General features: G+C 42.8%; 1 protein-coding gene across 4 annotated transcripts in view; it reads right to left on the reverse strand.

The window, feature by feature from the left end:
- Positions 1–2,447: 2,447 nt before the first annotated feature.
- EDA (ectodysplasin A) overlaps positions 2,448–14,698 on the reverse strand; it is a 134,879-nt gene continuing 122,628 nt past the window's right edge. For 2 of the 4 annotated variants that reach the window (XM_033944733.1, XM_033944732.1), the window contains exon 8: positions 2,448–2,979. In XM_033944733.1, the coding sequence (XP_033800624.1) occupies positions 2,839–2,979 (141 nt within the window). In that variant the 3' untranslated portion in view covers positions 2,448–2,838. The remainder of the gene's footprint in view (positions 2,980–14,698) is intronic. The other 2 variants (XM_033944734.1, XM_033944735.1) reach the window with 2 other exon arrangements.

Genomic DNA, 14,698 nt, shown 5'->3' on the forward strand with positions numbered 1-14,698 from the left:
ATTGGTGCCTATCTTAATTGAACAAGTTCAGTTAAGCTTTTTAATCATCACTGATTGAAACCTAGGCGCCTATCAAGAAAGAAAGCGCCTCTTAAAATTGAGGCGGCCTTCAAAAACATAGGCGCTATGCACACTAGGCGTGGGCGTGGCTCTGTGTTGCAGAACGGCTGCTCTTAAGCGTACTTTGAGTTGTGCCTAGAGCTGGCCTGTTTCGTGGGCGCCTCCAAAATAGGTTCCGCTCCGCGTGATTCATTCAACAGTTTTACTTTGCCTAATTAGGCACTTAACTTTTGGGCACTTCTTATAGAATTTGCCCTTAAGTGTAGAAAGATATTTAAAGATGTTTTGAGAGATTTTGAAGCAATTTCCGTACTATTAGAGGAAAATTTGGTGAAGAGTAACTTTGGAGGAGTTGGAGAAGTTTAGAAAACTTGTTTGTAATGGAAAGATTTTCTGAATTTAGCTCAGTGGAAGTCTGGACAGGTTTGACAAGATTTATTTACTATTTCTGTTTAAAGAGTGAGATGAGTATTTTCAATAAGAAGTTTGAACTGGAAGTCTTTGCTATTTAATAACCAGATAAATGGATTGTAGGAAGAGAAATTTAAGGTAAACTGAATCCCCTTGACTTTTACTGAAGAGTCAGTTGTAGATTTTTTAAAAAAATGCAGTACAGTACTCCCCCGAAATTTGTGGGGGTTCCATTCCAGGAGCACCTGCGAATTCAAACGGTGAATGCAGTTTCGGAGAGGATCAGAGGCAGGAGAGGGTTGCAGGGGTGGCGGCAGGTGCTGAAAATTGGGTGCGGTCACCGCGAGATCGTTTTTAGTATTTTCTGACCGCCTCTTCCGGGAACTAAAGTCAGGCTACATCAATCAGGAGCTGATTTGATGCACCAGATAACGTGTCAAAGCAGCTCCTGATTGGTGTAGCCCAGTGGTCTCAAACTCAAACCCTTTGCGGGGCCACATTTTGGATTTGTAGGTACTTGGAGGGCCGCAGAAAAAAATAGTTAATGTCTTATTAAAGATATGACAATTTTGCATGAGGTTAAACTCTTTATAGTTTATAAAACTTTCCTTTAACAGTTAAAAGTAAATATATATAAACTATAAAGAGTTTTACCTTATGCAAAATTGTCATTTCTTTAATAAGACATTAACTATTTTTTCTGCAGCCCTCCAAATACTCTATTTTTTCTGCAGGACTCGCATTTAAAGTTTAATATCTTTTCTTTCTCAAAACTGGCACATTTCAATCACTAAATTAAAAATAAAATCATTTTCCTACCTTTGTTTGGTAATTTCATCAGTCTCTGGTTGCACTTTATTCTTCTGACTGTGCATCCAATACTTCTTCCCTTCTTTAAGCCTCCTGTATGCTTTCACTCCTCCAAACCTCATTCTCTCGCCCAACTTTTTCTTTCTTTCTCTATGTCTGTTTTTCTCTGATTCTGTGTCCCATTTTTTGCTTTGTTTCTGGCTCCCTGTCCCCCCCCTTCTTTCCTTCTTCCTTCCTGCCCTCCCCCATGCCACCTCCGCTGGGGAATAGGCTGCTGCTGCTGTTGCCGCCATCGGGAACAGGCCGAGATCTCCATGCTTCTCTTCTCCACGGGGCCGACCGCCCGATGTCAATTCTAACGTTGGAAAGGACGTTCCGGGCAGCCAGGCAGCGATTGGCTAGCCAGAACGTCCTCTTGACGTCAGAATTGACGTCGGGCGGCGAGAGAAGCAGGGAGATCAAAGAGCACGGTGCCGGCCTGTTCCCCGATGGCAGCGGTCAGAAGGTAAGGGAAGCAGGTTGGGCACCACTGCTCTAGACAAGCCGCACTCTAGGGAGAACAGTGGAGGGTGGCCAGTTGTGCGGACCGCCCCCCCCTTGGTACGCCACTGGAGCAGCAGCGTGTCTGGCCGTCTCATTCCGTTCAAAGCCGCAGGTGGCGGCTCTTTGCGAGATCCGCGCCTGAAGCCTCTCTGATGTTGTAATGTCAGAGAGGCTTCCGATGCAGGAGTGGATAGCGCAAGGAGCCGCCAACCCGCGGCTTTGAACGGAACGAGCCGGCCAAACACGCTGCTGCTCTAAAAGGAAGAGAATGATCCAGTCCAGATTGCGGGCCGCAAATAAAACCTGGAGAGCCACATGTGGCCCGTGGGCCGCATGTTTGAGACCACTGGTGTAGCCTGACTTTAGTTCCAGGAAGAGGCGGTCAGAAAATACTGCCTCTTACACAAAGCCACGCTAGTGGCTGCCATGCAGCAACAGCCCTGAAGCTCTTTAAATCTCTAGGGGCTTCGGGGCCGCTAGCGCGCCTTTGTAAAAGAGGCCGTGAGTCCGCGATTCATGAACCGCGAATTTGCGGGGGGTATATTGCCATTTGTTCCTGCTGCTGTAGCACCTTGTCTTCTGCTGCACGGCTCATAGTGAGAGGCTGTTGGCTGGACATTGTTATAGATAAGAGGTCAAGAAAAATAGAGTTTCTGAATACCAATTTTATTTTGCACAAGTTATTTTCCTTGTGTTTATCTTTTATATGATTTGTTTATCATATTCTGTATGTTTTATCATTTTAATAATTGTGTTTATTATGTTTATTTCAGTTTGGTATGTCCCCTGAGGAAGACAGTGTTCTGCCAAAACCAGGATCCTAGTTGGGACTTCCCAGAGGAACTTTCAGTAAAATCCCTTGTGCTGTATTGTGACATTGGCTTTGCCTTTCTTTTGTTTTGCTTCTCGCTGTGCTGGGCGAAGGAAGACTCCTCTTTTTCTGTCGAGTTGCACAAGTTATTTCCTGAAGAGGAAGGACACACTTTCAGAGAGAGGAACAATATTTGTATTTGGTTAATCATTGTAGCCAGAACACCTACATATTTGCCAGGAGGAGGTCCTGTGCCCGATCCTGACTTCTCGGTGATTTGCAGAGCTGAAGACTACAGTTCCAGTTGCTTCAAGAGTTCCAGTTGCTAGCCAACGCAAGAAAGCCTGCAATCAGAGGAGAAGTTGTCTTTAACTTTGTTTTTCTGTGTGCACACAATGGGTTCATTTGATTTTTGCTTATCTGAGACATTCTCAGTAGACACCTGCAAATAAGCGAAATAGTATTAAGGTATAGTAGAGCAATACACGAGGGAAAAAAGTGAGAACATTAAGAAAGAGGGGAACTTACCTGCAGAGAAGAGAAGTCTGGAAAGGAAGCAAAGAAGAAGACGTTTTCGGGGAAAAGAGTACACGAACGTTACAAAGAGAGTTTGTAAAACTTACCCATTCACATTTGTTAGCAGAAGGTGAAGTAAGCTACAAAGAGTTTTCTTTTAAATTGAAAGCATTTTATAAGGTTTTAAAGCTGATTTTATGACTGAATATTCTAATGCGATTTTTTTAGAGAAACTTGCATTTTAATTATTTATTGAAATTTCTTCTTGTTGTGAAATAAAACTTGAAAAACCTTAATAGGGTTTAGTTTTTGGGCTTTTTTCCTTGAACATTCAACACATCCTGAGACTTAGCAGAGTTTGTTTCTTTTGTAACATCCACAGTGTGTTCGTGAGGAAGCTTCCTCTGATCCAGGGGAAAATGGCATCCTCCACCTCAGCTGAAAAGTGGCTGCATTGGGTCAGGGTAGGGCTGAACCTCCATAAATTGCTGTGGGGGTTCTCAATAATATGCAATAAAGTTCAGCAGCACAGTGAGGGGAAGGGAGACCAGATCGTTCTCACTGCACCAGGAACCCTCCATTTTGCCTGCAACTACAGGTGGGAAGCCCTGCCCATTTTTCTCCCCAGCTACAGCCCTTTAAAGGGCTGCCGGACAGACGGACCTCTCGTGCTGGTAAGCCACACCGAAGGTCCCTTCGGATGGACCAAGGAGGATCAAGCAGAACACCATGCCCCAGACTCACCTCTTTACCTGACTCTCTCAAAGACCCCCTAACCTCTAATTCTACCCCAGCAAAATCTCCCACTTGACTTGCACGCACCCAATTCCAAACTACACAAGATCTCGTCTTCCTACTATATGTACCTTCTCCAAGAGTGCCTTAAAATTCTCCTTTGCACTAAATGTATTTGCCCTATGCAACAAATGTATTGTATTTCTAGCTCCTATACTCATATTGCCTTATCATTTCGCCTTGCTACTGTACTCACATCTCTTAACATTTATTCAGTCCTACATGCAGTACAAAGGAATTATCTCACTGTTACCGTTCATCCTTTCAATCTGTTATTCTGCATATCTGCTATGTGTGGATTTGTAAGTTTGTTGCTATCCTTTCATTATGTTTGTAAAATTGTAACCCCTTCTGGGAGAACAGGCTAGAAATTTGACTAAATCAATCAATAAAACATTATTTTATATACAATATTTTTATCCTCCTGCTATTTTGAAACTGAACAAAAATGAACCCTAAAAGTAGATTTAGAAAACCCCATTGAGTCCTTTTTGGATACATATGAGTAAATATGGCTTCGTTTGTATTTCAAAGGTGGTGGGTCTCTGTTAATAAATGCTAGTGCTATAAGATACCTGGCCTCACGCTGCCATCTAGTGGCCGATGGTAGTAGGACGGCTTTGTTCTGCAGAATTGCACAAGGAAAAGCAGAAGAGGCACTGAGTAGATAGACCATATGAAGACATATTGTGTTGAGTGACTCATGTAAACTCCCCAGGTACAAACAGAAGTGCCTGATGTGGTCACGTTTTGACAAATATGGCTGTCAGGGGCAGGTAAACTTTAGTGATAACATTCACAACAGGAGATAGCATCCGATTATGCACATCACAGTCAACTAAACGCTTAGTTATGTATTTATTTGCAGCCTGGTGTGTGTGTGTGTGTGTGTGTGTGTGGGGGGGGGGGAGTTGCAATATACAGGGTGAGGCAAATAAAAAATAACTCCCTAGAGTTGGTTGCACTTTTCTTGGCAGCACCTTGGAATTTCCACATGAACTTTTACAGCTCTGTTTCTTGTTATTATCTACATTGAAGTAAAATGAGATTATTTTTAAACATAGGAAAACTACAAACTTTTCAGCATGACCACCCAGCGATTTTCACTTTGTACTGTCAAATTACTATTATCGGGGGGGGGGGGGGGGAGGAGGTTATCAGTTTCTTTGTACTGTCAAACTGCTATTATCGGGGGGGGGGGGGGGGAGGGGGGGGGAGGGGGGGGGGGAGGGGGGGGGGAGGTTATCAGTTTCCATCACAGTGATGTAGACATTTGTATCTGGTTGCCAGTAGAAGCAAGAGTAATGTTCAAATTTGCATATCTGTGTTTCAATTTGGTTTGGGGATTGGCCCCTACCTACCTGTTATTTCATTTCATGCTATATAATCCCATGAGGGTAACCCGAAGATTTTAGGCTGTAAAGTTAGGTCTTTTTTAGACAGGATGTTGCATTTCAAGCAAGTAAACAACAGTCTTGGTTTGGTAACTATATTAGTCGAGCCATGTTATCTTACAGCACCTTCCGAAAAGGAATTAAGACAGTATTATTTGATCCATTTTTTTCTTAATTCGATGTTTTTATTCCTAATATAATAATTTTACTGCTTTTACTGACATTTTTAGTTAATATGCTGTAGTCTCATTTTAATATTGTACTTCGCCGATTGTCCAGTTTTTCTCTCTTGCGTAAACCGCCTAGAATTCTTTTGATTGTGGCGGGATACAAAAAGAAAGTTATGTTATGTTATAATATGATTCTTTATAGCTAATTTCTTTCAAAGCATTTTGTACTGAAGCTGCAGTCACGGGCAAGATGTTGGTAATTAGACAAAATGAGGGGTGGGGGCAGGGGGAGGCAGTCTGTCCTTGGCGCCATCATGGTGAGGGTGCAGGCAGCTGTCCCCCACCCCACCCCACCCCCTGCTCATTCCCCACCCCCCACTGCCGCACATGCACACCGCTTCCCTTTTCCCATTCCTCTGTAATGTTCCTGGCATGAGCGCCACTGTCACACCAGCGTTGGCTCTTCCTCTGACATCACTTCCTGGACCCGTAACTAGGAAGTGACATTAGAGGAAGAGCCGATGCTGATTGAGCCAGGAACATTACAGAGGTATGGGGGAAGGAGAGTGTGAAGATGGAGGGTCAAAGGAGGGGCACCATCTCACCCTCATTACACCGCTGACTACATAAACAAGGTTTCAAAGCAAAGGCGATAGTGGCTGTTATTAAATTGCAAGATGATCTTGAGAGACTGGAAGACTGGGCGTCAAAATAGCAGATGACATTTTATGTGAGCAAGTGCAAAGTGATGCCTGTGGGAAAGAAGAACCCAAACTATAGCTATGTGATGTTGGGTTCTCTCATAGGAGTCACTGCCCAGGAAAAGGATCTAGGTGTCATTGTTGAGGATACATCGAAATACTCAGTTCAATGTGTGGCAGCAGCTAAGAAAACAATAGAATGCTAGGAATTATCAGGAAAGGAACGGAAAACAAAGATGAAAATGTTATAATGCCCTTCTATTGCTCTATGGTACGGCCGCACCTCAAATACTGTGCGCAGTTCTGGTTGCCAAATCTCAAATATATAGTGGAATTAGAAAAGGTCCAGATAAGGGCAATGAAAATGATAAAAGGATGGAAAGAAGGGTAAAGCAGCTTGGAGGGCTCAGGGGTGATATGATAGAGGTCTATAAAATACTGAGTGCAGGAGTGAGCCGTAACCTTGGGGGTTGCAGGTTCAAGCCCAGCATTGCTCCTTGTGACCATTGCCCCAGATTAGATTGTGAGATAGGGAGAAATACTTGAGTACCTGAATTAAACTGTTTAGAACCTATAAGCAGTGTATAAATACTAAAATAAATAAAGATTAGTGCATTGTAGTTTGGGTGGGGCAATCTGCTATTTCTGCTTTCATCTACCATGTTAGTAGAGGTTACACATTCAATGCTGACATGGAGTATTTGTTACCACTCAATCAGATAAAGCAGCAGATTTCTGCGTCTCAATGGCCATGAATTTGGACTTGGAGGATGAGATGAACAGCGTCTGCATCTATGAGACAAACATGGGTTTTCTTGTTACATAGATCTTTTTGGATCCCTGTTGGTTTACAGAAATTGGATAGTACTAAGTCTAACAGATGCTGGCACTGTCATCTCGATGTAGGGACATTGGATCATCTACTGTTCTATTGTCCCTTGATACTTAAATTTTGGAGATCCATTTGGGGTCAAGTGAATAAATTATTGGAATATCCAGTGGCATTGACGTACGATACCGTGCTATTTGGCACATTAATGAGGGCTAAAAGCCAAATATCTTCCCATAATAACAAACTTCTCTTTATAATGACAGGGGTTGCCATACAACTTATTTTGAGGAACTGGAAAAACTGGGATCAGTTAAATTATACTTTCTGGTGGGAATCTCTATGCCACACTTTTAAAATGGAACGTATGATGGCCATATAACAGGGACATTATAGGAAATTTATGGATGATTGGGAACCATTGACAAAATTGTGTAAGGAGTGATTATGGATTTTGCCCTTTGATCATACATGTCCAGGGTAGGGAAATACTTTTAATTTGAATGCAATTATTGGATATGTAGAAAGGGGGGGGGGTGATATATGTATTTGTCATAAAATATAATTTGATAGAATTTAAGTGCTGTTAAAGTGTAAAATGTCTGTATAACATGTTGCACTTATTTTTAGTTTTAAAATGAATAAAATTATTGTTACCACTCAATCCTGAGCAAAATAATTCCTCTATTAAAAGCCTTCTGGAGAACAGTTAGCAGATAAATGGTGAAAGAACTTAAGTGGTTTAATTGTGGTTGCTTACTCCTTCCAAGATTTTAGGAAAATTTAAAAACATATCTATTTGGCAAATTTGTCTAATGTTTTACTGATTAATATGATCTTAATGTACTGGATGGATTATCACTGTTTAGTACAGCTTTTTTTTTCTTATTTTAAACCACATAAAACTGAGCGGTCCTAGGGTATAAAAATAAAGTTATTATTATAATATTAACAAACAGATGACAAACTCACCAATATGTTTATGGTGGATCTTCACTGAGACTGCTAAGAATTGACTGACCATTTTATCACCCTGCCTCAAATCCAAAGCATAATCTTTCTAGCAATCTTTAAAATAGCAAAGAGCATTCTATTTTCCAGTAGAATCAATATTTCTTTTGAAAGATATTTATCTACACAAGGACTGTTACAATTTTTTTTTGTGTGGAATTCTCCTTTTTCAAAACATGATATCATATTCAGAGCATGACTGTTGCTGTGGAAATAAGTGGCTCTGGGACTCATTAAAAAAAAGAAAAGACAAGACATCCAAAAGATGGCAGAAACCAGCACTTGCATGTCCTAAGCGCCAGGATTTCCAAGTGCTGGTTTTTGAAACAGACATCTTTTTAGGTGTTCCAGCCACTGTGTGTCCAAAATACAAAGGGGACATGTTGGAGGCGGGCTGTGGGCGTACTTAGACTTGGAAGTTTTATGACGATAATCAAATCTTTCTCAAGAACATCCTGGATGAAATTTACACATCCAGAGCTAGACCTGTTTTAAAAGTGTTTAGATGTTAAAAAGATGAGCAGTGACCAGATGACCACTGGAGGGATTAAGTAATGGCCCCCACATGCCCCAGTGGTCACTGACCTCCTTTCACCCCCAAGAATCTGAATGAAACAGTACATACCTGTCTCTAAAACAGCAGCACCTGGTATGAGAAACCCTAGCACAGCATCTTAGAAGTGTCTTAAGTAGCCTGGTGGGTGGGCTAGTGAGCCATAGAGGGTCCAGGCCCATAAGCCACTCTAAACACATTCATGGTGGAAACCCTACTATACTGCAATATAGGTGCCACCTGCAGCCATAAGGGCTACTGTGATGGTAGACAGGTGTGTATAATATGTTTTTGGGGACTTTTGGAGAACTCACCATACATGTCTGAAGATCTAAAGATGAAAAATCAGTGTGACAAGGCCATGGTTGCTGCCAGAAGGACGCTGGGCTGTATAAAGAGAGGCGTAGTCAGTAGAAGGAAGAAGGTGTTGATGCCCCTGTACAGGTCATTGGTGAGGCCCACTTGGAGTATTGTGTTCAGTTTTGGAGACTGTATCTGGGGAAGGACGTAAGAAGACTTGAGGCGGTCCAGAGGAGGGCGACGAAAATGATAGGAGGCTTGCGCCAGAAGACATATGAGGAGAGACTGGAAGCCCTGAATATGTATACCCTAGAGGAAAGGAGGGACAGGGGAGATATGATTCAGACGTTCAAATACTTGAAGGGTATTAACATAGAACAAAATCTTTTCCAGAGAAAGGAAAATGGTAAAACCAGAGGAAGTAATTTGAGGTTGAAGGGTGGTAGACTCAAAAGCAATGTAAGAAAATTCTACTTTAAGGGGAGAGTGGTGGATGCCTGGAATGCGCTCCCGAGAGAGGTAGTGGAGAGGGTTAGGAAAACAGAGTTCAAAAAGCATGGGATGAACACAGAGGATCTAGAATCAGAAAATAAAAGTAAATATTGAAGGACTAAGACCAGTACTGGGCAGACTTGCATGGTCTGTCTGTATATGGCCTTTTGGTTGAGGATGGGCAGGGGAAGGCTTCAATGGCTGGGAGGTGTAGATGGGCTGGAGAGAACTTTGACAGAGACTTCAGCAGTTGGAAACCAAGTACAGTACTGGGTAGAGCTTTGGATTCTTGCCCAGAAATAGCTAAGAAGAAAAAAAAAAAATTAAAAAAAATTGAATCAGGTTGGGCAGACTGGATGGACCATTCAGGTCTTTATCTGCCGTCATCTACTATGTTACTATGTTATTAGAAGAGGGTTCTGGTGAGATGTACTTCTGGCACCCTTTATGTGGTTAATAGCAGTGACCTCTAAGGTGCTCCACTGCTCTGTTGGGATGTCTATGTGACCAGTCTATTACAATGCTGGTCCCTCCCATGTCCAAATGGTCTAGATCTGGATGTTTTAAACTTGGATGTTCTTGTGGTTTTAAATAGAAACATAGAAAGATGACGGCAGAAAAGGGCTATAGCCCATCAAGTCTGCCCACTCTACTGTCTCACCCCATTAAGTCAGAGTGCTGCTCGACCCACGTAGAGATCCCACTGGATGTCCCATTTATTCTTAAAGTCGAGCACGCTAGTGGCCTTGATCACCTGCACCGGTAGTTTGTTCCAGTGATCCACCACCCTTTCTGTAAAGAAATACTTCCTGGTGTCACCACCAAATCTCCCTCCTTTGAGCTTGAGCGGGTGCCCCCTTGTAACTGAAGGTCCCTTAGGAAAGAATATGTCGTTTTCCACCTCGACGCGACCTGTGATGTACTTAAATGTCTCAATCATGTCACCCCTCTCCCTGCGCTCCTCTAGAGAGTAGAGCTGCAACTTGCCCAGTCTTTCCTCGTATGAGAGACCTTTGAGTCCGGAGACCATCCTAGTGGCCATTCGCTGGACTGACTCAGCTCGAAGTACATCTTTATGGTAATGTGGCCTCCAGAATTGCACACAGTACTCCAGATGAGGTCTCACCATGGTTCTGTACAGTGGCATTATGACTTCAGGTTTACGGCTGACGAAGCTTCTATTGATACATCCCATCATCTGCCTTGCCTTGGATGAGGCCTTCTCTATTTGTTTGGCAGCCTTCATATCTGCACTGATGATTACTCCCAAGTCCCGTTCTTCTGAGGTCGTAGCTAGTGTTTCTCCATTCAAGGTGTATGTTCTGCATGGATTTCTGCTGCCGAGATGCATCACCTTACATTTCTTTGTGTTGAATGCTCATAAACATTAGGTATCCTAAGGTTGGATGTCCTGATTGTCAAGACATCTAAATAAGTGATTTTCAAAAACATTTGGACATCTAACGGTCTTGAAAATAGATATTTTCAGGATTTGGATTTTGGCTGTTCTTCTCGGGACTTCCAAGGTCAGACTTGGATGGACTATGGAAATGGCCCTCCATGTTTATAGATTTGGAAAATTAGTTTTTGAAATATATTTATTTAAAAATAGACCAAAGATTATGCCTTGAAAGTAAGATGCTGATCAAGCAGTCTGCCTCCTCTTGATGAAAATCCAATATAAAAGTAATGGTGAGTTTGTGATCTGGGTTTTCTGTTTAGGAAATTTTTATTAAGTATATAATAATGACAGAGAAATAATCCAGAAAAAAAGGTTTTATTTCAAAAGAAAATACAATTTCCATAAACTTACATTCCATTTTATAGACATTATATAGACAAAGGGGCTCATAATCAAAACAAAAATACATCCAAAAGCCAGCCTAAGTCAGTATTCGACAACCTAAAATACGGTCGTCCAAGTGCCGATAATAAAAAACGATTTTAGGACATATTCAGAAACTTTTTAGGCCTCTGAATCCCACTGTGCGCCCAGAGCTCAAAGGGACGGTTTTGGAGGAGTGGTTAGGGCAGGCGGTGGGCAGGATGTGGGCCAACTTAGTTGTCCTGCAGCAATTGAAGGTTTTACGAGGTTGCCTGGATGGAACTTATACCTTGTGACTTAAACAGGTATAAGTGTCACATTGGATTGCCGCTGAGCTGATTGTGGCAAGGGATCTCCCTGCTGCAATTTGTTTAGCGGGCTCAACTGTGAAGACTACTGGCAGGAGAGATGCCCAATCCCTCCTGTCGGAACCCCCCCATGAACCCCAAAAACATTGTTGACTTTGATAGCTCGTGGTAGATATTGCTTACGGTAAATTCAAAGTCCCGGAATGGGTCCTCCGAGCACCCCTTTGTCTGTAGCTGAGGTCTGGATCCTGGCGCTTCGCAGGTGAAGACTAAGCAGAAGTAGTTATTGAGTAGTTCTGCTTTGTCTGTGTCCGAGTCTACAAAGTTACCGTCAGGTTTCTTTAGGTGCGCAATACCGCTTGTGTTCTTCTTCCTGTAGCTAATATACTTAAAAAAGGATTTATCATCTTTTTTAACCTGTCTTGCTATATTTTCTTCCATCCGGAGTTTGGCCTCCCTGACTGACGTTTTAACATTTCTAGATTTCGCCAGATAGGTTTCTTTAGCTTCCGGTCATTGTGATTGTTTGTAGGTTACGAATACTTTTTTCTTTTGCTTTACTAGTTCTGAGATCTATGCAAAGAAACACTGTGGTCTATTTTTTCTGCGCCGTTTGCTCACGGTTTTTATATATATGTTGGTTGCAACATTATTTTGGTCAGTGCCTTTTTGCCCTTGCTTTACAAGGTTTTGTGATTTGGCAAACTCCAAATAAACTGTATAGAGTTACAGTGCACAGGCTAAGTGGATAGGCATATATTAGAGCTAGAGTTCAGTTTGTGTAATTTTCCCAGTCAACAAGAAACACATGGTCACCCTGAAACATTCATACAGGAATGACTGGAAAGAAAGAAGTCTGCATTCGAAGGCACAACTGGTTTCATCAGAAGAGGAAGTGAAATTGCTTACCTGTAATAGGGATTCTTCATCAAGAGCAGGATAAATCAAACACTTAAGTGACTGACTTTAACCCTTTATTTGGCATCGTTGCTCAGAAGCAACTTGTATCTTCTATGGCTCTTATGGGAGATCTCGTTCAACATCAAGTTACGTAAAGCAGCCATTTCACTCGGACCGCTGCTGTTCAATGTATTTATAAATGACCTAGAAACGGGGACGAAATGTGAAGTTATAAAATTTGCGGATGACACTAAACTCTGTAGCAGGGTTAGAACTGTGGAAGAATGTGAGGACCTACAAAGGGACCTGAACAAACTGGAGGAGTGGGTGAATAAATGGTAGATGAGCTTCAATGTATGGAAATGCAAGGTCATGCACATAGGGAAAAAGAACCCAATGTTTAGCTACCAAATGGGGGGATTAGTACTAGAGGGAAGTAACCTTGAAAAAGACTTGGGTGTGCTGGTGGAAACAACAATGAAGTCAACGGCACAATGCGCAGCAGCCTCAAAGAAGGCAAACAGAATGCTGGGTATTATTAAGAAGGGTATTACAACCAGAACGAAAGAAGTCATCATGCCGCTGTATCGCGCGATGGTGCGACCGCATCTGGAATACTGTGTCCAATATTGGTCACCGTACCTAAAGAAGGACATGGAGATACTTGAGAGGGTTCAGAGAAGAGCGACAAGAATGATAAAAGGTAAGGAAAACCTTTCATACACTGAGAAGCTAGAAAGGCCGGGGCTCTTCACCCTGGAAAGGTGGAGACTCAGAGGAGACATGATAGAGACTTACAAGATCATGAAGGGCATAGAGAAGGTGGAAAGGAACAGATTCTTCAGCCTATTGGGAACTACAAGAACAAGAGGGCACTCAGAGAAATTGAAAGGGGACAGGTTTAGAACCAATGCTAGGAAATTTTTCTTCACTCAGAGGGTGGTGGACACCTGGAATGCGCTTCCGGAGGATGTGATAGGACAGAGTACATTAAGGGGATTCAAAGAGGGATTGGACAAGTTCCTGAAGGATATGGCGATTGAGGGATATAGATAGAGGTAGAGATTGGTTCATAAAAGAGTATAGATAGAAGAATAATGAGGATTGTAAGGTTTTAGCCAAAGGATCACTTACAGGTCACGGACCTGATGGGCCGCCACGGGAGCGGACTGCTGGGCGCGATGGACCGCTGGTCTGACCCAGCGGAGGCAACTTCTTATGTTCTTATATCTGCCAATTAAAGGGTTAATTACCAGGAGGAAACAGGTGGCTTTCTGAGCATGTCTGGATCATTCATGAACAGTAGGGTATTTTCCCCATGTTCGTGAGTCGTACAGAAGGAATCCACTTCAGGTTTTCAACTCCACCTCCTTCTCCTGTGAGCTCTGCTGCTTCCTGCAGTTTGTACCAATGAACTTGTTAGTCCTATATACGAGAGCAAATAAAAAATGAAAGGCAAATGTTAAATTACACGATAACCAGAACAGAGCTAGCGAACTGAAACATAAGTACTCATAGTCTCATACATTGCCTTGTACAGTGCAACACTCAACCTTTAGTCATGTGGCAGCCACGAGGTCAGAAACGCTCCGTTGCAAGATGGTACCATCGAAGAACAATGTGCAGTAGTGCACTTTCTTTGGGCAGAGGGAGTGAAACCTGTGGAAATTCACTCACTATAGACATAAGAATTGCCACTGCTGAGTCAGACCAGTGGTCCATCATGCCCAGCAGTCCGCTCACGCGGCGGCCCTCTGGTCTAAGACCAGCACCCTGAGACTAGCCCTACCAGCGCGCGTTCTTGTTCAGCAGAAACTTGTCTAACTTTGTCTTGAATCCTTGGAGGGTGTTTTCCCCTATAACAGCCTCCAGAAGAGCGTTCCAGCTTTCTACCACTCTCTGGGTGAAGAAGAACTTCCTTACGTTCGTACGGAATCTATCCCCTTTCAACTTTAGAGAGTGCCCTCTTGTTCTCCCTACCTTGGAGAGGGTGAACAACCTGTCCTTATCTACTAAGTCTATCCCCTTCAGTACCTTGAATGTTTCAATCATGTCCCCTCTCAATCTCCTCTGTTCGAGAGAGAAGAGGCCCAGTTTCTCTAATCTTTCGCTGTACGGCAGCTCCTCCAGCCCCTTAACCATCTTAGTTGCTCTTCTCTGGACCCTTTCGAGTAGTACCGTGTCCTTCTTCATGTACGGCGACCACTGCTGGACGCAGTACTCCAGGTGAGGGCGTACCATGGCCTGGTACAGCGACATAATAACCTTC

Source organism: Geotrypetes seraphini, chromosome 5 (assembly GCF_902459505.1).
Source record: "Geotrypetes seraphini chromosome 5, aGeoSer1.1, whole genome shotgun sequence".
Taxonomy (NCBI): Eukaryota; Metazoa; Chordata; class Amphibia; order Gymnophiona; family Dermophiidae; genus Geotrypetes; species Geotrypetes seraphini.